The sequence below is a fragment of the Coprinopsis cinerea genome (genome assembly GCF_000182895.1).
Source record: "Coprinopsis cinerea okayama7#130 chromosome 1 map unlocalized cont3.1, whole genome shotgun sequence".
In the NCBI taxonomy this organism is placed as follows: Eukaryota; Fungi; Basidiomycota; class Agaricomycetes; order Agaricales; family Psathyrellaceae; genus Coprinopsis; species Coprinopsis cinerea.
The window spans coordinates 170,857-193,473 of NW_003307544.1; the positions used below are offsets into that span (position 1 = coordinate 170,857).

Here is a 22,617-nt window from a genome sequence, read left to right on the forward strand (position 1 = left end):
CGTACGAGGGCTTCAACCGGGTGTTGGCAGTTGCATCCCTCAGCAGAGACTTCGTGAAAGCCTAAAATACAAACTATGATTCAACTGGGACTTTCAAGGTGACGGAGTGATGACTTACAGGAAAAGAAAAACCCAACAACGTTCAATACTCGCGAAGGGCACTCCACAATGCTACATAGATTTCCCCCTTATACAGTGGGTGCCCGGAGTGTCATATTCCCCTTTGACAGTGAAGTAGAGGAGCGAGCTGAGACAGACATCCTGCCTATATCATAGGGTCAGCTTAGACCCTATCCTTCTGTCCTCCCCTCCATTTGCCTCCTATACGCATGGGTCAGCTGACACTGCCTACCTTCAACGCTCAGCCGAGACCCTTACCCTCCACCTGCCCTACTAATTTGCATTCAATATGTATTATTTGCATTGAATATGTATTGACCATTGTACTGTAGGTAGGGGTCTGTTCAAGCTCTATGTAAAATAAAGCAAAACAGAACATGTAATAGCCACTCCTGTGAATAATACCCTGTTCCTAATAACGCTATACAGCTCAGAAGCGGTACTTCGAGCGTGTTATGTTTACGTGGCACAGGCAGTAGACCGCTTAGAATTCAGCCTGTCTATCATACCCGGCAGTCGCAGAGCGTCGATGAGCCTCACGCCCATGCCTCAGCTGAGCAAATCCGGGGTCGCAGCCCTGCTCAGCTGAGCCCCGCGTAAAGAGCCTGTCGACACAACACTCAGCTGAGAGGAAGCAAGGCTGAGCGGAAGATTCGTCGACTCAGCTTACCCTGCAGTCTACTCCCTTACATTCAAGTCTCAGCTCAGGTGACTTCGAGGGGGGAAGCTTTCTCCGTACTCAGCTGAGCCTGGAATATAGGATCACTATATTTGAGGGTCAGCTTACACGCCAGTCAAGCACAATGCTCGTGCAACGGTCAACCTCAGCTGAGCGTTTATCCTACGGACTCTATAGCCGTGGGTCAGCCGAGCAAAGATCACGGCTGCTGATTGATCAATCGATCAGCGGACCCACAAATTTCCTTCGTCCTCTCCGCTCTCCACTCTCGAGTCTCCGCTCTCCGCTCGCATTCCAAATCATCCACCGCCCACTTCTCAGCACCTTAGCTCAGCTTCAAGTCTTGAAACGTGATACCCTACCCTCCGCTGCCATGAGTTCGACCACCATCCGCGCCTCAGCCTCCAGCAAACTCATCAACCGGCTTCAGCACTTGTACAACCTCATTCGTGAGGTACCGTCCTGGACCTCGGGGGAAGAATGGAACAAGAAGACGGCTGAACTGATGATTGCTTCGGTACGACACTTGGTGTTATTTTCCAATATTCCCAGTCTGTTCAAGCTTTTTTATTCGTCTTTAGTTCAAGGTTTCCGAGCAAAGCATTAAAGAGTGTTTCGCGCAAGAGAAGTATCTCGGACCGGCGATCCATACCTGGCTGTTCACCCATGCACAGGAATATGTTGATTGTCCTCAAGAAATCCCGGACGCCATATTCACTCTCGACCACCAGCACACTCGGATCCCCCCCCTCCTTAACTCCGAACTACGCAAGAAGCTCGAGAAAGAGCGTAAAGAGAATCCGTCGACCCACTACAGCAATCCCATCCCTCTACAGCGAGCCCCGCCCTCGACAGTCTCTAAAGCCTCGTCAACCGTCAAAGGGAAGGAGAAGGCTATACAGGATGGGTCGGTGAAGGTTAAGCTGGAGAAGGGGGTGAAGGACACAGCGAAGGTGAAGATCGAGCTGAAGCAGGACAGGAACCAGGGTAAGCGCCCGGGGCAAGTGACCAACAGCCAATTTGGTCACGACGACGACGGCGACACTAACGCCAAGGGGAAAGTGAAAGCCACGTTCGCAGCGGACAAGGGAAAGGGGAAAGAGTCCAACCCGAAAGGGAATGGGAAGGCTGACGGTGCGGCTATGGTAAGAGACCCAGCGTCAAGGGAGACGACCTCAAAGTCTGTCACCTTTAGACCAGCCACTTCTAACAAACGGCCACCTTTGTCCTCTTCGTCCTCTGAGGACGATAATCTTCCGGTTCCTTCGTCTCAGAACACCGCGGGTACGGGACCGCGTCTCAAGAAGGCCAGACACGATGCCTCACCAGTACGTTCCTTTCATTATCGCTAACAATAGCAAGCCCAGTCACCAATCATGCTAGGACCCCTCTCTTACAGCTATGAATCGCGAAACCTCCACCTCGGACCACCAAGACCGAGCCGATCACGATGCTGGAATCGAGGTATGTTGGTCTAAAACTCTTCTACGATGTATTGTACTGAAAACTCCACTCGTAGGGCTTCTGGACGCAGCCCCCCCGTGATGACGAGCTTCCAACAGGGAATATACGCCTCGACGTCGCCGAAGCCATACGTGTGTTCAAGCAAGTTTACTCGAAAATGGCAGTTGTCCAGGCAAACTATGATACCCTCCTCGCTCATTCCAACCGTACAGACCAAGAACTCCGTGAGCTCAAAAAGCTCAAGATCGAACCACTCGTCGCCCACTCCGAACACACCAGCGAGGACCTTCGCGATCTCAAAAAGCACAAGGTTGACCCTATCCAAGTACTCGCACACGAACAATCGATAGCGACCCTCAAAGACGACATTGTAGCTCTCACCAAACAGAACACCGAGCTTAAAAATCAAGTTGCCACTCTCACTAGGGAGCTTAAGGGTCTGGCCCTAGCTGTAAGTGCGCTCGTTCCTCGTCCCGTACTCTATTCACACCCCCCATTTGTAGATATCCAACCGCACTGATCTGGTTTTTGAGCCCCTCAACGCCGCTGAAGACTCACCCATCAAGGAACCGCATCGTCCTTACTCGTCGATGGAATACGACCCCCAGATGCTCCCATACCTCGCCAATGGCGCCGATGACGTTCAGCCAATCCACTTCGCTGGATCGACGAATCAGACTATGGCTACCACCTCCACTGCGGCGATCGCCCCGGCCACTCAATTCATGTCCTAGGCATTGTTTAATTCCACATCTCTATTCCTCTCGTATCATGTCGTCTCTTATTGTGTTTGTATATAATGTCTCGTCAATACTAATGTTTTGCTGGCTATGTGATTAAATTCAAAACCCTCGAGTCGCGTCAATAGAGTCTATTTAACAAGTCTCAGCTGTGCCTATCGTATACGGGCTCTATAACAAAGGCTCAGCTGATGCCGTTCATAAAATGGACAGTCTCAGCTGAGCGTCTACCATACCCCGCTATACATGCGTCTCAGCTGAGAGACCAAAGGATTTTGACCCTCTCAGCTGAGCCTTTGCCATACGGAACCTATAGCGAAGGCTCAGCTGAGAGGGATCGGAACTTATTGTGCACGCAGATCCGCAGGCGATAGGCGCCGGCAAACAATCACTCCGAAGTCCGAACGGAAGCCGTGACCTACCAGTTAACAAGCACTTCTTTTCCACTGCCCCCCATGAGTACTCCCCTTGCCCAATCCTCCTCCTTCGACCGTACCCTGTATCGCTCGCAATACCAGCTCGGTCCATTACTTACCAAGGCATTCGAATATGCCTTCTATGCTCTTAGTCTTATCGACCACATGACTGATCCTGAGCCGCCAGAAGCACCACCCGACGTTCGGTCAGACATTCCTCTCCTTATCCGCAGCGAGCTTCAGCAAGCTGCAAATCAGGTTCACGAGGGCCTCAAACACGCTCGTATGTCTCCTTGACTTCAGTACTAATGACAACTACTCACTTTTGCCAGTTAGGCTACCCTGGTCGCTCGAGGAATTCCAAGAGGCGCACGCCGAATGCGGCAACGACGAACAAGAACTACTTCGCCGTTGTCCACCTCCTCCACACCCACCTAATACACCCCATCACCAAGCAACCGCCCATTACATGCCAACCTTCTTCATCGACAAGAATGGTCGAGTGGTCTTCGCCTACCTTCCCGCGATTCTCCGTGCCAGCCGCTGGGTAAGCCTCAAATTGAACCTCCTGGAATAATACCACTGATGAATTTAATCTACTGGCCACTAGGAAAACTTATTTAAAGCGGCTTTTCCTATCTTCACCCCAACTACCGACGAGCATCGCAACTTCTTAGACTACTCCTTTCGTTCCTTCAAGTCCTCATCGTTTTCCCTCCCCTCTGGGGGTGTACGCCTGTATCCAGCAGCCACCACCTCATTCCGATTCCCCGTGAGTGCTGCGATACGCTTGGTTCGACGCCCGTTGTGACATTGAAACACACTGTAGACCGTTCACTATCCAGAGCCTGCCGTAGCCTTCAAGAGGGCCGACATCCGGCCCCACGCGTTTAAGTTGTTGGAGTCCATTGAACCTGACACTTTCGGGATACTGGCTGCCGTCCTGGCCATGATTAATCCAGATCACTTCCACGCTGCATTGGAAGTCCTCGAGGGTCTCCATATTGGGACTATTTGGAGTGGCGACAAAACTCTTCGTGAAGAGGTTATGAAGAGATGGGGGTTTCCATTCACGTGCGTAGACTTTTTGTCCAATCTTCTCTATCCTTGTTGGGAGAGGAGTGATTACCGCCCACATGACCTGGCTCTCTATGTGTCTCTTGGGAACACCTCTCTCCCTCTTTTTAGAGTCCCCGGACTAGAACGCCAATTCCATTTTGATTCTGGGACCATATGCGTAGGATTCCCTCATATTCTTCCCATTACCTGGTGCTCGAAGAACGATGACGACCACCTTGTCGTCGTCGGTTCGTTCATGGACCTTAGGTTTGCCACCTCCCGTCTCGTTCGCAAACCCACTCCTATGGGAACTACTGAATACACGGCGTATCTGGACTACATTTTCCGAAACGAAACCCCTTTGATGTAGCGTAGCATTTTTTATCTTTTGTCACGATGAATCCTTTACTGTTTTTTTTCTCCTTTGCTTGACAACATCCGCCCACGACGCCTGCGGCCTAAGGCAAAGGCTCTTGTTCGACAGTAAGTCAATGTTTTCGAAAACTCAATGCATTTAGTAATCGAAATTCTACACCAATACACTACGCTAACTAGTCGACCTTTAAAGTGCTGGCCAAGGTGTTCTTGAAGGTATATTCGGCGTTCAGTCGCATGAGCCTCCACATTTCTTCCTGACGTCTTGCGTAGGCAACATGGCCTGGCGATTCCCTCTGCGCATCAGCCCAACCTCGACACTCTTCCTCCTTGTAAGTGAAAAAGTTTGTAACCCAATCCATCTCCGCCCTCAGCAGTTTATATTCCTCCTCCCACCTATTTGCCCTTGACTTGGCTCTCAGCCAATTAACTCTATATACTGGAGGAAATATGTTAACATGGCAAAACAGGAGAGAATGCGACCACCTACACTCATTCAAATAGGCCGAATTATCAGAGTCGCCCTGGATATTGAGATTCCAGATCCATGACATCGGTTTGTTCCTTTCCCCTCGGGCGTTCGGGTTGTAGACCGCCGTTATTGCACGAGTGTCCTCCTTCTTGACGGGTCTGTATCGTAGGAGAACATCAGCGTCTGCCCCTAAGCGCTGAATGGCCCAACGGGCGAGGTTATAAATCCGGATCTGTACCCGAAGTTGCTTGTCGACACCCTTCACGGCGGCATAGCCTCGAGTCTTTTGCTTCTTCCCGTCTGCTAGGCGAATGTTGGAACGGTATAGGAATGACTTGTGCCCAATCTCGGCTCTGATATTCTCCAAGGACTCTTCGGCCTGCGCAATGCGTAGCCTTAACTCCTTTTCACGAGCACGCTGGAGAGAAGGCGAAGGATCGTCCGGGAACGACGAAGGAAGTGGAAGGCGAACGTCCTCAATGTCGTTCTGAGTCAAAGAGAATGGATTGTCCTCGGAAGAAACGCCCTCGTCCTCGTCGTCATCCAGAACAACCGCCTCTTGAGGAGGGGACTCAAATTTGAGCGATTCGAAGTCGAGTTCAGGGAAGAGATTTCCCGCCATTTCGTAGAACGAGTTGATGTCCAACACAATCTGCTCGCGACGTTTGGTAACTGCGAGAACTTGTAGGTCTGTCTTTTCCTTAGGAAGACCTCGTACGAAAGCTTTGAGTGATAACCTGTGCTCCGAGAGGAATGGACATTAGCACAATCCTTGGAAGCAGATTCCGGGTGGGATACACACTGAGCCTCTTGAATTTTCACGCCCAACGCGAGCCATGAAGTTACCCCAACGCCTCTGTCAGTCTGTTGTTCCGATTCCATAAGCTCGCTTTGCGTTTTGGCCAGGGATGGCGCTGTACAAACGCGAAATTGCAGTTGTAGTGAGAATGACATACCCCAGCAGTATCTAATATATCGACACTCACGCTTTGGGAAACGGCCCTCGAGAATATCCATTGCTCGGACGTCCTTGACTCGATCACGGTTTGCACGTTCCAGTTGTGCGGTCCATCGGGATACCTGCAAGGGCGAGGCGGTTTCGTTCAATAGTTCGAAGTCTTCGCTCGCCCTCATGAATTCGAGGCGAGCGTTCTTCCAGCCTTTACAGATCCGAGGAACTAGACAGGGTGAACATTCAATGAGTGGCAAGATTCTGTGGTCAACGTGACGTACCAATGTTAACGAGTTTCTTCCAGTTAATGTCTGCCAGTAAGGCGTCTAACACCTCCATCCGTTGGGCTAATGTCATCGTCGATGTGCTTCTTGCGAGCTCATTAACCACTGCCCAGAGCGACTCAAGGATCTCTCCAGCGGCCATACCAGCCCCTTCCATGAAGGTGAGCGAGTACCTGTAATTGCAGGACTCTTGGTGACCATGGACATGGAATAAGCCAATGGCAAAGAGGAATGTGACATCTTCGGGGAGATCCAGTGTGTCAGATGCTCGGAAACGTTCGAAGAAACGCCTCGAGTATTGACAATTAATATCATATGCCAGAATCACCCTTCTTATGTTCTCGGTATGAGTGAGTTTTAGCGCCTGGGAGAAGGCGAAGTCCATGTTGACCTGTCTGGAGTCAACGGTTGAGAATTCCGGCCATTGAACTTACGCCCTAACTTACCTTTCGCCCTTTTGGAAATCGACAACGCTGCCCGGGGCAAAAGCACCATGGCGCATGCATGCAATGGCACCAACACCCGTTACGTCGCAACCTTTGTGAAGTTTGGACTTGTCAGCTACAGCACGATGTTCATGGCACGTAGCAGGCTAAAGAGCGCATTAGATAGAATCGCCCAGGAAGACGGATTATAGTAAAACTTACCTCTTTTGCCTCGGTGGTGGTTTCCAAGTGTTTGGCGTACGTATGACGATTGGTCATGTATCCTTCACCATTTTTCAAGTAGACCAACGAGTCATCGTCTTGTCGGCCTTTCCGATGAACACAGGTAAAATTCCCGTCAGCGACGTAGCTACGGGTGTACTTCCATTGCTCGTCGTCGTTTTCCCAATTGGCCGGCAAGTTGATACCTGGTTGCGGACAAGCTGCACAGAAGAGTGCCAATTGACCGTCGCCTGGAGGGTCATCACGATGTCCAAACCCAGAGCGCTTGAGCTCCTTTAATTTTCTCCACTGACGACTAACCCTGCGAAGCTCACGGGTGCGATCCTATTCCACAACGGTGAGATGAAACGAAGTGAAAATAGCCCAACTGCTAGACCTACAGGAACAGAATTAGGGAATGGTTCGTTTGTGAGCCTTCGGATCCTGGAGTAATAGTGGTGCGCGGACGTGAAGCATTCTACCGTCTGTAGCAAGAAGTCGTCGAGCAGTTGGAATGTGAAGATAGTTCGTACAGCCTTTGAAGTCGAAGGGTAGAATCCATTGCGAAGCAACTGGATTTCGGGTTGGGGGGCGTTGGGACAAGAGCAGAAAAGGAAAGGAAGGTGATGTACACCGTTGGTATGAACTGCCAGGAGGACCTTACAGCCACGGAAGAGCCTGGTTGGCGGTTTGGCCTGGTATCCAAGGTCGACTGCTGTTGTATCCAGAACGTCCTTCGGCTCCTCGTCCTCATCATAAGCTGAATCCTCACTTGACTCGTCTGATACATCGACCGGCTGGCAGGTCCTAGTCTCGCAAAGGCTGACTGTAACTCCACTAATCCATAGCCAGGAAGGCTTGAAGAAGGATTCGCTGAGCACTTCTACGCGGTGGAAAGGATCGATCTGGTGGACTGAGGCGCAGCAGGTCTGGCAGTATACGGGAGTTCCACAGCATCCTTTACATCGCCACCACTGCGCGGAATCGCATCCGCCGCAATTGGAGCAGGTAAGAGGTGAAGGTGGAGCCTCGCGACGAAGGAGCTCGTTTAGATAAAGGCCTTGTTTCGGCAACCAGTCTTGCATATAGTCGTTGGGCGTCTAATCAACCCCGTACTGATGTTAGTGTAAGTCCTCTGTCTGTTTTGAAAACCTCCTCACATTGGTAGATCGTTTTGTAGAGCTTCCCAAATGTTCATTTCGGATGGTGACTTCAAGCCCGGAGTGGTCATGTCCGAAGAGGTTCCTCCCATCTTTAGCGCCCACTTTGGAAGTTCGCGATGGTTTGGACTTGATGGGAGACGGGAGAGCCGGGACCAGCTTCGACTTGATTGATCGTTTGGCTTTGAAAACCTTGCCTCGCATAAGTACCACAGAGCCGGTAGTAGGGACGATTTGGCCTTTTTTCACCATGATGTCGCAAGAGTCGAGGTCAAAATGAACAGAGATCAAAAGGGGAAAGTCTCGCGCTTACTCGCGGTTACGGACGGACCGTCACGGTGCCCGGATCAGAGTCCGTCCACAATTGGCTACACAGGATTTTTCAGGTTTGTTTCCGACTGGTACACCCGTTGCTATTCGCCGCATTCCTCCACGAACACCTCTATACCCGACATGTCAAGCACCTCCCACTCCAATGCTTCCCTCCCGCAGGGCAGTCCGGCAGACCCGGCTTCCTCAGTCGTCTTCACGTTTATGCCATCGCAGGTTGCCTTCATGCGAGAGGCGTTGGAGGAGTACCGAGAATTGACGGGGGCGGGTCTGAAGGCTGACTTCTCAGCCAACATATCGGCCACCCTCCTCCAAGAGATTCACGAGGTGTCGGGCGTTAAGCCGTCGGACAGGAGGAAGGCTCTCCTAGAGCAAGTAAGTCCAAGGCAAATTCGTCAGTATGTGAAGGCGTTAACCCCACTCTAGGCGGTGGCTCAATGGTTCGAAGAGAACGGAAAGGTCGACATCAGGAAACCGAAACGCGTGTGGGCGTTTCGATGGACCGCTCGACGTGTATTTGGATCGATCCACTCGCGGATCGTGAAGTTTGTCGCCAAACTCCTGCTCGATAAGAAACCCATCCCAGACTTGCGCAAACTCTACGATACGGAGGAAGACTTTTTGGCCAGGGAAGGTGACAATGGCCTGGATTCAGATGACGAGGGAGAAGAGTCGAACCTTGGAGAGAGTGGTGATGACCTTGGGGATGTGGAGGACGAAGGAGTGGAAGGAACACCCAAACGCAAAGGTAGGAAACGAAAGAGGAAGGGGAAGGGGCAGTGGAAGGGACGGATGGTAGGGGCCGCGCCGAAAACGCCCAACTATTTCGTGACTTACCAAGACGCCATTACCCTTTTCTGGGAAGTGCTCACACCCGAAGAGATCGAGAAGTACGAAAGGATCTGCTTGGAGTGGAGAGAGATCGGGCCCCCACGATCGGAGCAGCGAAAGTAAGTGTGTTCCCTTCCATAGTGGACCAATAGTCTAACAGGGTGTTGTAGAGCGGCGTCGAAACACCTTCATAGACGTTGCTACGAGTTTGCTGAAGCAATCTTACGAGACTTCGGGGCTGTGGTCTACTTCTGGTTGGGGTATGAAGACGCGCAGAAGATTCGACGCGCGTACGATCTCGAATGCAAACTGGGTGTCGCTGGTGTGCCCGACTTTCAACACAGCTGCCAGGAAATCATGAAGGAATCGGGCCTGGGTTTGGAATGGGGGAAACACGTCGATAACCTGCTGACGAGTCTGTACGGTGAGACGGGAAAGGAGATGGCGCAGCCGCCGCAGCCCAGGCGCCGGTTCGGTAAACCCATTATAGAGATGGAGGTCGATGAAGACGGCTACCCCATCCTCCCCTCCCTCAACTCAAGGCCTGGTCACAGGCAACACCAACTCTGGCTGGGCGAAGTGCTGCGCAGTTTCTTCGCTCGTCATTGGGGTAGGTCTTCACACTTTCAGCGCGTTGTTAAGGCTCACGACCGACCTTTCAGCACTCGCGCAAAGTGGCAAGGTACTCCCTCCTACAACGTGCCAGGGTCCTTCTGTACAATGGACCGGGATTCGTGCGGTTTGGGAGGAATGCATGCACGAGGACATGCTACCTGGAACGCTTCGTAGTTCTTTCCAGGAGCCTTCCGACGCGTCACTTGCGATGAAGGAGGCCATCTACCACGCGCTGTACAACCGCCAACAAGATCCCAGTGTCAAGAAGACGTTCGAATTCAAGGCCTTGCCTGTCAAGGTGAAGAATGTTTGGAGGACTAGGTCAATCGCTGAAAGGGTCCAAAGCCCAGCTCAGCCACACTCCCCCGTTCCTGCACAACGTCAAAAACGCGCAAATCGGGTATTTTCAGTGCCCCGTCGTAATCCAGGACAGGAAGCGCCATCCACTGATACCTCGTCGACACCAACATCGTCGCCTTCCTCGACGGAAACCTCAGATGAGCAGTCAACGGAAACCTCGACCGACGACGAACACCCTTCCCACTCGAGTGAACGCCCTCCAGGTGACACAGCCTCAACTCCCACCTCCGACGAAGAGACACCTACGTCTTCCGAGGGGTCTACGAGTTCGGACACCGAGTCACCTATCCCTGAAAAACTCTACTTCCCTTCTCGCCAGGACTTGAATCCTGAACAGGAGCTGCCACCTCCAGCCTCAAGTTCATCGTCTGATTCCGAGCCCCCGATCCTGAAACGCCTTCGTCTAGAAGTACCGCCTGTGGACGAGGCGGCACTGAAAACCCCGAGGATGACTAGGTCGGAACGTGCCAGGTTGGACGCAGACCAGCAAATGTTAACTCGGTCCTCCAATCAGCCTACATCGTCCGCCAGCAGGGGGGTTGGGCGGGGTAGAGGTCAGGCTACATCGTCGTCAAGAACGAGGAATGGGCGGGGTAGAGGTCGCGCTACAGCTCGGAGAGGAGCCAAGAGGTAGTTACTGTCTTCCTTTCTTTTCATTAGATTCTTCATTTCATATTGGTCTCTACGTCTGTATTGCGCGTGTACTTAGTCTGCATTGTCGTTGTATATTTAATTTTTGGTTCGGACAATTATCGAAAAGATCTGAGTGGTTGTTCACGCGTGTGATAGTTATACTCTCAGCTGAGACTTAGGATCATGAGTCTCAGCTGAGCCTTGACCTTAGGCGAATCTTGGCTATACTCTCAGCTGAGTGCTTGTTCACGCGCGTGTTAGTTATACTCTCAGCTGAGACTTAGGATCATGAGTCTCAGCTGAGAGTATAACTAACACGCGCGTGTTCTGTACTCCCATGTAAGCGTGGCTCAGCTGAGATGTCCGTCTACCCGTGATACAAGACATTACAATACTTCTTTAGTCCAGTATGATAATGTATTGGGTATTGCGTAAAATATGAAATAAATACAATGTTGAACAAGTTATCCAAGCATATGCGAAATGTAGTCATTATATTCAGTGTCGTTGAGAGGCAAGGGATGGAGAACGGAGGTGAGCGTGCCCCTCAATAGATCGTCGATGCATCCCGCAAACATTACCTGGTCGTCGTTCCCTCCGGGGCACATTTCTGAAAGGAACATCGCTGGATATCCGATAGCGATGGAACCAGGCCCGAACGTGAATTGCCGGTGAAGCCCTTCAACCTTAAGAGTGTTCTCTGATGAGAGACCCGCGGAAAAGTACAGTTGGAGGGTATGGGGTCGGTAATGAGTGCGGTAGGAGTCGGACAGTTGGGCATTTGCGTGAAGGTAAACGTCGGTGAAAGGAAACGCCCAATGCTGCATGATGTCGGCGAAGAGCTGTTGATCCTGGGGAACCAATGTTCGAGATTCTAGAGCTTCAAACAACTCGTATACGACATGCAGGTGGTTGGGACTTGTTAAAGCAAGCACAGCACCGAGAATGCCTGTAGTTTCCGCGTCGATCGAATCGAGGAAGTCGAAAGCGGCATGGCAGTGCCTGGGGTTGGAGAAGGTTGGAGAAGGAGGGACATGTTGCTCCCACTGGCGTGGTGGGTTGTCATCAGGAAACAAAAGGAGAATACTAGGTACAAGTGACTCACAGGGAGATGCTGGCTATGGCCTTTGGCCGGAAACAGGGCCAATCCGCCTGGTTGTAATGTGGGGTTGGGGGGAAGTACCTTCTCGTGTTCGAGGATATTATTCCCCAGCTCTTTTTGGAAGTCTGAGGACTGCGAGCGGAAAACCTTTGCCGCCGCATCGAAAATGGTTTTCTTGGGGGAGTAAGTGAGTGAGGCGGATGGACTGTTGGAAAGGGACTCACAACGCGTGTTTGGCTCAACAAAGATGGAAGGTAAATATAGAGAAGTCTTCCGTCGCGATCCACGAAAGACACAGGGTAATCAATCGGGGACTGTGCCATGTGGGGTGGTGGCGGAAACCGTTGCAGGAGAAGGTCGGGATCGTGTCGACACTGATCAGCACCGTCAAGAAATTCCTTCCAGGACCATTCCATCCGTACTGGCGACACGGTTATACTGATATAAGTACGATTAAGAAAGGAAAGAGACCCTCACTGGTGCGCCTTCGAGCCTGAGTAACCTTATCCACGATTCCTTCCAGCTCTTCCCGAACAGATCCATCGATAGGGTCGTCGGAATCAAAAAAGTCCTTGCCGTTGTTTAGTTTGCGGTCGAGGGTAAGAGCGTAGAAAGCATATCCGAGGGTTTTTTGTAGCCGGGGTGGGACATCATAACGAGCACGGTATAACTCGGGTTTGAAGAATATCCGTTTCGACCAGGAAGCGAGGTGTTCTCTAGTCCCTAGACTCTGGGGCGACATGGCGTGGATGTTGAGGTGACAGCAGTGAACAACGAGCAATTATGGGCAGAGGGCGACCAGCCCCCTCCCCTAAACAGGGACCTGGCAAGGATGAGTCAGTGCAGTCTCAGCTGAGGGAGTGGGGGGAGGCGATGCTCAGCTGGGTGTGTAACCAAGTGCCAGTTGAATACACGCTCAGCTGAGAGTGTCGGTGGGAAGCGGGACTAAGCTGAGCGTGTACTCACCGTGCAGTCGGGTACACACTCAGCTGAGGGAGTGGGGGGAGGCGATGCTCAGCTGGGTGTGTAACCGACTGCCCGGTGAGTACACGCTCAGCTGAGAGTGGCGGTGGGAAGCGGGACTAAGCTGAGCGTGTACTCAACGTGCAGTCGGGTACACACTCAGCTGAGGGAGTGGGGGGAGGCGATGCTCAACTGGGTGTGTAACCAAGTGCCAGTTGAATACACGCTCAGCTGAGAGTGTCGGTGGGAAGCGGGACTAAGCTGAGCGTGTACTCAACGTGCAGTCGGGTACACACTCAGCTGAGGGTGTCGGTGAGAAGGAGGACTAAGCTGAGCGTGTGCCCAAATATCAGCGTAGAGAGTGGGGGGAAAGCTATGCTCAGAGCCTGTACGAATAGTCGGGTACATACTCAGCTGGGGAGTGGGGAGGCGACGCTCAGCTGGGTGTGTACTCAACGGACCATTGGATACACACTCAGCTGAGGGGGTTGCGAAGTGCTTAGGGGAAGTACAAGAAGACTCAGCTGGCAGTCGCATGAAGAGGAGTCGGGGTTCCTAGATTGCTCGAGTGCCTCAGCTGAGCCTAGCATAATGAGCCATCGGGTGTCCACGAGATTCCCTAAGTGCCCTCAGCTGACTGTTGTCTTTACTGAGGTTCTAGTTCTCAGCTGACTCCGCTCCGCCTCTGCTAAACTGTTTATTTTCACTTCGCCGTCCCTCTACACTAGGCCATAATCTACTGCCTGCTCTGGGTCGTCGTCCAAGTCGTCGTCTTCTTCGTCATACACCGCAGACACATCCGGAATGTCGTGTTCTTGTTCTGCTCCCCCTGTACCGCCTGTGTCAACTGGTGCCGGTTCCTGTTCATCTTCTGAATCGGTTTCGACCCAGTCGTCGTCGTTGTCGGCGCCTTCGTGTTCTGTCTCCATTGGCATGGCGCCCCCGGTGTCGCATGGGGGGGGGTGTAAGTGGATGCTCAGCGGAAGGAGGTCCAGAGGTAGAGAGCACCCGCTCGTGACGCAGTCGTTCAGCTTGAGCCTTGAGTTGTTCTAGGCGCAGGGATACGTTGGACATTTCGGAGTCGAGGCCAATGTAGCTGACGCGGGTGCGAGTCTTGTATGCATCTCGCTTTTTAACAGGACTGTATGCCGCAAATCCTAAGCCGGTGACGTCCTTGCGATGGTCACGCCGTATATGTCTTGCGGGGTTCAAGCTTTGCTTGGCCTCTCGAGGCATGGTCGGGAGACCCGCAAGTCGGTGCTGGGGGTGGTGGCGGTTACTGAGAAACACACCAGCTTACAAGTAGCAACGCTATACGCCAAGTTCGATGTCATCTTTAGGGATGTCATGCAAGTGCTGAATGAGCGGTGGGGAGCAGTATGGCGGCGAAAGGTATGCTTATCGGAAGGGCTTGGGGGCCGTGAAAGTAATTCGAGTAGGTAGTAGGACCTTGACTGTGTTGGAGACTGGTCGACTGTAGATAATAGAGGTGCTAGGGGGGGATTTTGGGCGTCGATAGCAATGTGCGCGCAAGTGCGTAGTGCTCATGGGCGCACGTCCGATGACAGATGGTGACAGGACGGTGACGCGGGTTCGTTCCCAATGGAGTGTGCACCATCAGATGTAACCTTCCATTTTAGGCAAACTGCCCCATCAATCGGTCACTTTCAGTCTCTTAGCCATATTCCCTGCACTACAAAGAAGTCCGCTACTAGAGGATATATACAGGATGATCTGTAGTCCCTAAGGTGGGTGCACCGGAGACCGAGGAAAAGGACATGATTATATTCGATGTTGCGAAGGCGGGGCAAATGATTGAAAATGGCGCCGATAATATCCTAGACTAGACTAGACTCAACGCTCGGCACTCCTACTTGCCCAAATGTGAACTTCAGACTAATAAGACACACGATGACTCCGACATGAACGACGGCAGGCCACTGAGATCGGATTGGGTTGCAACGCGTACGAGTTACAGAACAGTAGTACACATTACAGCAGTGTATGGACATCCGAGTCCGCGCTTTCCTAATCCAACTCGTCAAGATCATAACCATGGCTGTAGTACAAAAAGATGATATGTAGTACATGGGTCAGAAATCAAACTCACACTTCATTCTGAGCAGATCCTTCAGCAAGATCGCGGGAGAACATTTGGGAGGTGGTTCCTTGAGGCCTCTGGACGGTAGGCCTTGGTACTTGTTTACTAAAAACGAAATGAGGGCGGTAAGCCAAGCGAAAGTGAACAAGAAAAAGACACTCACCCAACAGCACGCTGATACACATCCTCCGCGTCACCAACGCTTCGAGGCTGTCGCTGAGCGTTACGAAGGAGTTTACGCCTCTTGTACGCCTCAACGCCTTTCTTAATACCACCCCCTGGTAAAGAGCCGTCAGCACAGAGCTCGTTGTCGGTAGAAGGTTACATTACTCACTTTGCCGCATAGTACGCCCAGCTCGCGGGTCCTTGGGGATCGCGCTCATACAGCTCCTCCAAGAAGTCCCGTCCATACATGTCCGAGTCCCCAACATCTCGTGGTCGATTGATCAGGGGCTTGACCCTGCCTCCTTTCCTACACAGAAGACACAGGGTAAGCACGAAATACGTATCCAATAGTCAAGGGAACACCTTACCCAATTGAAGGACTGCGTTGGTACATCACCTCAGAGTCGAGTCCAAGGTCCCGCGGAACCTGGGTGAGGCCTTTGGCGCCTTGGACATGTGGAACACGGCGGACGGGGGACGGGGGACGACCGATATCCATAGGCGGAGCGCGGCCAATACCACCGCCAGAAGAGGACGACGAAGCCGGGGGCGAACGCTCATACACCTCCTCCCAAAATTCACGACCATACAGGTCCTCCAGAAGTTCGCGTACATACATCACCTCCTCCTCCCCAAAATCCCGAGGCTTCTTGACTTTGTCATAGCCCTTTTTTATGCCGCTTCTGGAAAGATTTCAGCAGATGGGTAAGTAACAAGTCCTCGATCCCGGGGGGCTACGATTCAACAGAACGGTGTGCGGGAGGTGGATACTTACGCGATAATACCAAAGATCTCAGGATTAGGAGGGTTGTTCCCACCGGAAGCACCAGCAGTACGGGGACCTTGCGGTTGAGGGGCGGCTGAGGCCGAGGCAACAAGCGCGGCGGTGATGAAGGCGACACTAGCGAGTTTGACCATTATAAAATGTTGGAGAGGAATAAGAATAAAGAGTGGATATGAGCTGAAGGGAGAGAGAGAGAGAGAGAGATAAAGAGAGACGTCGTTTAGGGCGGATATACAGAACTCAACCGGCGAGAACTGAAGCTGTTGTGAGATGAGAACCTGCTCGAGTAGATGAGGGAGAACCTGCTGAAGAAGCTCGAACGACTCTCTGGGGGTTTATATAGCCTCTGGACTTTATTTTGGTCCATGTTTGGATGAATGGTGAGTGACGATAGCCGATACCCCTGTACGGCATGTGCGAAAGGGATTGTCCGAAGCCCGCCCATCGTAATGAGGTGTCGGCGTGGTAGCTGCTTCAGTAATCCGAACTCTAGTCGTTAGAAACGTAGCGGTGTGCCACTACCACACAAGAATATCTATATCCTGTGCCCTCTGGCTATCCGAACGCCTCGAACGTCCATCCAGCAAAATTCAAGTCCACTCTCATTAGCCATACATTATACATAGGTCCTTTCCACCTCGCTTTTCTCATCCTTATTCAATATCCGAGTCTCCCGAGCAGAACAGGGATCGAGCGCTACTCCTCACGGGCGCTATCTCAAGGCAGCGGGAAATACACGCCGTTGCCGCACCTTGTTGGAGAGTGGCCGACCTCAGTCAGATGATTTTCACACCATCCAAGTGAATCCGGATCCGCTCATCGGTCATTCCGGGAAACGTTCAACTCCTTCCGTCCTTCATTTTCAAATCGCATTCTGAGATGTCCCTCACGGATTCGATGCAACGCTGCTATCATACAATTCTGAGTGATCGGCTACTAATGTAGTAGTACCAGTCGAACCATGCACCCTATCGGCCTCTTTTCTGAATGAAAGAGCTGTTTCAAACCCATGGTACTTTGCGCACGGATCGACGTGACGGCGATATATAGATAGATGGATTGCACAGCCCAAACAAAGCCATTTCAACGCAGTGAGTTCCCAAATGGAGGTTGTATTTCATGAACTTTCAACCTTGGTTACCACGGTGCAACCGCTCATGCGGTGTGTGCTACCGTCGTGGGTTGTAGATCCCCTGAAGCTTTAACTACAGCCTCAAGGCTAACGCACCATGCATATCCACTCCACTTCCACCGTGATGTCCACGACCGAAGTACGTTCTAAGCATACTTGGGAAATCCAGCTCGGGGGGAAAGCCGGGTGATGGATCAAGGTCTTCGACTGAGCTGGAAGGTGGCACGTGAACAACTCTCGCTCGCGCCACCAACTCAGACGAAGATCCTCTCGCGCTGAGGACTTCGTTGTGTTTTCGTTCTTTACCTCACAATATCAATACATTCTTTCTTACCAATAATACTCTCCCTAATCGATGCAACCCTTATTCAAGATGGAGAATAGAAAGAGACCCAACCAACGACGTTTGTGACACGAGTCAGCCTCAGCCAGGTCTAAGCTTAACGAAGAACCGACACGAAAACGGGTGAAGTGCTGGGACATGGGAAAGGCTTAATCAATCTGACTAGTAGTACTAATATCCGTAACCTCGTTTGCGCAGTCTGGGGCCTCGAGCCGGATTGACCTTGGGACGAGCTGGCTTAGGAGCGCGCCTGTTTGGTGGGTGGGCTGAGCCTTTGGGCGCTTGCTTTCCATTTCCCGTACGTTTCCCGTTTAGGGTGGGCCGATTTCCTTGATTCTTGGACGTCCCACGTATCCTCTTCTCGCAAGGCGGTTGTAAGACCGGTGGCTTACAGCGGTTCCCATAACGCTCATATACCCGACGGTGGCTGAAGAGATAAGCTCTTCAGTCATGCTGCCTTTTGGTGTAGCGGCTATGTGCGTCGGCTAGTCGTCTTACATTGACTGAAGAGCTTCGGCTGGGAGTTCGATCCCCCAAGTCAACGGGACATTTGAAAGGTTCCCGACGAAAGTGGCTTGGCGGGATTGTCGTCCACCGGTGACGTACCAGTTGGAAAGGGTCGCACCTTTCAGGTGGCCATGTATGGCCCTCCACCTCACGGCTCCCCTTGACGATGACGATGACTGTCTGACGATTTACCTCCCGGGATTGACGGATTGGGACGAGGCCGGGAGGGGGAGTTTTTCGGGGGGTGGAAGGGTGTAAGACCGGTGGCTTACAGCGGTTCCCATAACGCTCATATACCCGACGGTGGCTGAAGAGATAAGCTCTTCAGTCATGCTGCCTTTTGGTGTAGCGGCTATGTGCGTCGGCTAGTCGTCTTACAGCGGTCCGCCTTTCCGGCCTTTCGTCTGGCTGTTTGGCGGGCAACCTTTGGGTAGGCTCCTGCGCGATAGACCCCCCGATCCACTTCCACTAGGTCCTTGGTAAGGCTGAGTGCAAACCTTGTGTATCCAGTCGTTTCTAAGCTCTTTGGTTGAGTCCTCTACGCGAACGACGTATCCAACAAGACCTTTATAGCCTTGCTCAGACAGATATCCTCTCTTCTTCAGTTGAATGAAGGCCATTGCCGCCCAATCTAGGCAGTTCATGAAGTCCGCATCGGGGTAATCGGGATGAGGTCCGACGTGAGGTGTTGAATCTCGAAAAATCGTCTCGATTTCCCGGAGTAGATCCCGGTTGGTTTGAGCGTTTCCAGGGTTGGACAGGAGGGTAGATGGCGCCTCTACTTCATGCCCTCGAACTGTCTCCCTTCTACTGTCTTTAGACCACGTTCTGCACTCTCCAATCCTGTAAGCAATGAAGAAGCTCTGATAAGTACTGTCCATGCATTCGGTTAGTAGGAAACGGTGCGGCATACTTCTTGGGTGTCAAAACAACGTCATAGACAACGGCATTCACTTCATCATTGGCGGCAGAGGTCTTCCCGTGGTTAAACGGCATGCTGTTTGGCCAAATGGCAATCTCAAAATGGAGCTTCCTTGCAGCAACTTCTTTTTCTACTCCAGTTTGGCGGAGGCCAATCCTAAGTCCTGCATTGACAGGTTATCTAAACTATTATAGAGCGAGAGAAAGTAAAGCTACATACCAACAGGTGTACCCCACTCGATTTCGGTGAGAGTGGAGGGATCGATTCCGAGGCATAAGGGTAGAGTGGTGGCGACGAGAAATACGAGGATGCATAAAGTCGTGACCATGTCGGCGAGGGAATGTGTCTTTTCAGTTCACCCTCGGTATGGGGCCAGCTTTTATGAGTTTTTCAAGGACAGCCTTTCTACCCAATACTGGTGCGCACGGAGTCCTCGTCCATCCATCAGAGGCTGATGCCTTGTCCTGAACCTACTGTAGGCTTCAGAGTATCAACGATGGGTCGACAGCGCTCGACGGAGACGTAATCTTTGATTCCAATAGCGACATTATGGGAGCCTGCCGACCCAAGTATCTCGTTATTCCGGTACCGACCTGCTCCACTGACAGAGATTGCAACTGTCAACTACAGAGCCCTTGTGTACTACCACGACAGCAACGATCATGAAAAACAGCCTTAAGTGCACTGACAAGGTGGATGGCTTTGGACAGTGGACACACACTCTGTAAGCGGACGGGGAGTTTTTTCATTACCAAAACATAATGGAAGAGTTGTAAACCTATCTGGAATTCGGTCGCGATTCGCAAATGCGCTGGGTAAGTATGGACAACCGTACGTGAAGATCTTCGACTTCTGATGCTGATCGACCATGGAGAGTCCACACATCAGCGCTCAGCTTTTGGACCTTTGACAGCCCAGTGTTGGGCGCCCAAGGACATCACTGTTCCGCTGCACGTGGAGGCTGAGTAATTGTAGGGCCAGCGACGGAAAGCACCTCAACTCGTTGGACACGCTGGGTGGATGCAAGCCCAACTTACACGATGTCTTCGACATTGATAAAGGATGGGGTGCTCGTCACGCCAATGAAGGTGAAGTGGATAGATCTTTCGTACTACAGATAGGGCTGACGGAGAATTCCAGGAGCACTTTCCTCCCGAAATCCTCCTGGAAATCATGACCCTCTCGGATAGGGGCACGCTGGCAGCGTTAGCCCTTGTCGAACGGGGGATGAACAAGGAAGCGGAGGCACACCTGTATCAGCGCCTGGTTCTTCATGACGAAGACCCAAATTTAGTCCAGTGCCTGAGAACATTGGCATCGAATCGCACTAAGGCGCGATTGGTGAAGCGGATGAAAATCATGCTTTCCTCTTCCCAAATCAAACGATTTGTGCGTCATTTGAAAGAGGCGATGCGGACTACTGGGAGAGTCACCCAGTTATCTCTGGAGTGGACCAATTGCTGGAGCGGAAATAGCCAATGCTACGCTGCAATCGAGGATATACTTATGTCTGTCATAACCTTTTCACATATCGGTCGTAAATTTCCTCTAACGCTCTTGACAGAGACAGTCCCTTCGCACTCAAGTCCCTCTATTGCACTGCATCAGATATGGAGCTGCAAGAAATCATCCGAAACCAGCCCTTGCTAGAGGCCATAGGTCTCTTCGACCCGAGTCAATGCTTCAACAGCGCCGAGTTCCTTAGCACGGCTCGCCTTCTGTTCTCTCCAGGTGAAGACCATCTATGCCGCTTCACGAAACTCAAGCCCTACATCCCTGGACTGGAAAGACCAGACAGGTTGACAGAGTTGCCGATGATATTTCAATTATGCTGGCGTATTGACAAAGGCGAAACAGACACTACAGGGACGAAACGAGGATTGGTCGGTCTAGCACCTGGACTTTTCCCTAGACAGATGGCGGAGATCCTGTATATTGTTTCCAAGAGTCTCGTGCAGTTGGGCGACCTGTACGATCTCCCGAATTCCACCTTCCGAGCGAACGGGATTAGGATACTCATCGTTTGGTGGTTGGAGTGCCCTGAGCTCTCCGAGGCCGAACGATTCTGGGAGAGCGTAGGGCAGTGTTTTCCAAACGTAACGGAGATTGAGATGTACCTCAAGCTCACATGGGACTCATCGAATGCGGATGCGACTCTTGTGCGTATCCTTACTTCCAATGTGAGCTTATGAACTAACATCCATTCGGTACAACTTCTTAGCATGACACCCTTCGTGAACGTCTCTCCGATCCATAAGCAAGCAATCAAGGGATCAAATTCAGACTGTACGCCTCCAGTGCTGGTGGAGCCAATCTCAACGGTCACAGGAACTTCCACCGCCATATCCATCAGATGAGGCTCGAATTTTGGAATACTCAAAGTGGAAGGATGTGTTTCCTCGACTGTCGAGGTTTCAGGACGTGCATGGCTGCGTAGTGTCCGAGACCAAACGTGAAGAGACCGTGTTGTAGAATCAGATCCGAGTGCTCGAGTTTCGGGTCGAAACTTTGTCGATAAGAATTGCCTATGTCCACGAAATTCGAAAATGACATCTATTTCTCATCTGAGTGGCTGGCCCCAAGAGCATCGAGAGTGAAAGTAGGTTTGGCTACCGTTTCCGCGTGCTTGGCTACACGCTTTATTTGTTTTGCTACGCCTTCAGATCTAGCGTCGAAGTGCCCTTGCTCTTGGTAAAGCATATTGGCGAAATCCTTGGTGGCCTTATGGTCTAGTAGTATGATTCCTCGTTTGGGTTAGCTCAACTTCGAGGAGGTCCTGGGTTCAACTCCCAGTGAGGCCCTCTTTTTGCTACGCATTCTCGCAGCTCATGATCACGTACAGGTTCTGGCTCAGGCACGTCCCGATTGTAAAGGTCTTTGTTGCAAAGATCAGAACTTGGAGGCTACATCAGCGCTCGTGGTGATTGATGAAATTAATCCCGGATACATCGATGCGGAATAAGCCCCCGTCGCAGTTGACTCGGAACGCTATGTCGCTGGATCACTGCTGTGGGAAGCTCCTTCATGCCGATCGAGAGGGTACTTTGTTAGACATGCAAGGAATCCGCCAACATGTCCTTTGAAACGTCTTTTAAACGATCTTTCTGTTGAGTGTAAGGAAGAAAATTCAGATCGAGTGTGAGTAAACCCACTCGCCCGCTGCGTCTAATGGAATGGCAGGTGTTTCCTTTTTTTACGATAGTTTATTTGAATAATGCACCCGCCGTTCGGCACGTCAATCCTCGTTTCATGTTCTGAAAATAGACAGAGATGGGTCTGGGTACAATGTGTTCTAATTGGGTATGGCTGGGCCCGAGAAGCCTAGAGAGGCCTCCCAGTGTGCGGGCGCTCATCAAACAGTACTCCACAATGAAATTCGCCCCAAGGTAACTCCAGCTGATGATTAACCGGCGCTCGTCATTTCAGCTGAAATACGCAAAGCTTTTCCACCTTTTTTATAT

General features: G+C 51.6%; 9 protein-coding genes and 1 non-coding gene across 10 annotated transcripts; 5 read left to right on the forward strand and 5 right to left on the reverse strand.

Annotated features, from left to right (window-relative positions):
* Positions 1-923: 923 nt before the first annotated feature.
* CC1G_02770 (hypothetical protein) lies at positions 924-2,997 on the forward strand (the record flags this gene model as incomplete). Its single annotated transcript, XM_001828137.2, has 5 exons — positions 924-1,316; positions 1,381-2,127; positions 2,183-2,263; positions 2,319-2,714; positions 2,767-2,997. The coding sequence occupies 5 exons, from the start codon at positions 924-926 to the stop codon at positions 2,995-2,997; spliced, it is 1,848 nt and encodes a 615-aa protein (XP_001828189.2).
* A 461-nt stretch (positions 2,998-3,458) lies between these two features.
* On the forward strand, positions 3,459-4,848 carry CC1G_02771 (hypothetical protein; the record flags this gene model as incomplete). The annotated part of the gene is made up of 4 exons (XM_001828138.2): positions 3,459-3,702; positions 3,752-3,966; positions 4,030-4,191; positions 4,249-4,848. The coding sequence occupies 4 exons, from the start codon at positions 3,459-3,461 to the stop codon at positions 4,846-4,848; spliced, it is 1,221 nt and encodes a 406-aa protein (XP_001828190.2).
* Positions 4,849-5,029: 181 nt separating this feature from the next.
* On the reverse strand, positions 5,030-8,620 carry CC1G_02772 (hypothetical protein; the record flags this gene model as incomplete). Its single annotated transcript, XM_001828139.2, has 9 exons — positions 5,030-5,292; positions 5,344-6,062; positions 6,128-6,239; positions 6,312-6,503; positions 6,559-6,956; positions 7,008-7,153; positions 7,209-7,553; positions 7,610-8,308; positions 8,369-8,620. 9 exons carry the CDS (start codon positions 8,618-8,620, stop codon positions 5,030-5,032), a joined length of 3,126 nt encoding a protein of 1,041 aa, XP_001828191.2.
* A 201-nt stretch (positions 8,621-8,821) lies between these two features.
* On the forward strand, positions 8,822-11,138 carry CC1G_02773 (hypothetical protein; the record flags this gene model as incomplete). Its single annotated transcript, XM_001828140.2, has 4 exons — positions 8,822-9,073; positions 9,125-9,648; positions 9,700-10,139; positions 10,192-11,138. The coding sequence occupies 4 exons, from the start codon at positions 8,822-8,824 to the stop codon at positions 11,136-11,138; spliced, it is 2,163 nt and encodes a 720-aa protein (XP_001828192.2).
* Positions 11,139-11,601: 463 nt separating this feature from the next.
* CC1G_02774 (hypothetical protein) lies at positions 11,602-12,981 on the reverse strand (the record flags this gene model as incomplete). The annotated part of the gene is made up of 4 exons (XM_001828141.1): positions 11,602-12,183; positions 12,243-12,413; positions 12,464-12,660; positions 12,717-12,981. 4 exons carry the CDS (start codon positions 12,979-12,981, stop codon positions 11,602-11,604), a joined length of 1,215 nt encoding a protein of 404 aa, XP_001828193.1.
* Positions 12,982-13,921: 940 nt separating this feature from the next.
* On the reverse strand, positions 13,922-14,438 carry CC1G_02775 (hypothetical protein; the record flags this gene model as incomplete). The annotated part of the gene is made up of 2 exons (XM_001828142.2): positions 13,922-14,251; positions 14,304-14,438. 2 exons carry the CDS (start codon positions 14,436-14,438, stop codon positions 13,922-13,924), a joined length of 465 nt encoding a protein of 154 aa, XP_001828194.2.
* A 1,130-nt stretch (positions 14,439-15,568) lies between these two features.
* On the reverse strand, positions 15,569-16,386 carry CC1G_02776 (hypothetical protein; the record flags this gene model as incomplete). Its single annotated transcript, XM_001828143.2, has 4 exons — positions 15,569-15,581; positions 15,638-15,775; positions 15,837-16,151; positions 16,244-16,386. The coding sequence occupies 4 exons, from the start codon at positions 16,384-16,386 to the stop codon at positions 15,569-15,571; spliced, it is 609 nt and encodes a 202-aa protein (XP_001828195.2).
* Positions 16,387-18,608: 2,222 nt separating this feature from the next.
* Positions 18,609-19,484, reverse strand: CC1G_02777 (hypothetical protein; the record flags this gene model as incomplete). Its single annotated transcript, XM_001828144.2, has 3 exons — positions 18,609-19,077; positions 19,148-19,319; positions 19,376-19,484. 3 exons carry the CDS (start codon positions 19,482-19,484, stop codon positions 18,609-18,611), a joined length of 750 nt encoding a protein of 249 aa, XP_001828196.2.
* Positions 19,485-20,196: 712 nt separating this feature from the next.
* Positions 20,197-21,413, forward strand: CC1G_02778 (hypothetical protein; the record flags this gene model as incomplete). Its single annotated transcript, XM_001828145.2, has 4 exons — positions 20,197-20,244; positions 20,297-20,664; positions 20,721-21,315; positions 21,378-21,413. The coding sequence occupies 4 exons, from the start codon at positions 20,197-20,199 to the stop codon at positions 21,411-21,413; spliced, it is 1,047 nt and encodes a 348-aa protein (XP_001828197.2).
* A 461-nt stretch (positions 21,414-21,874) lies between these two features.
* CC1G_20001 lies at positions 21,875-21,957 on the forward strand. The gene has a single exon. It is a non-coding gene; the product is annotated as a tRNA-Pro (tRNA).
* Positions 21,958-22,617: the final 660 nt, after the last annotated feature.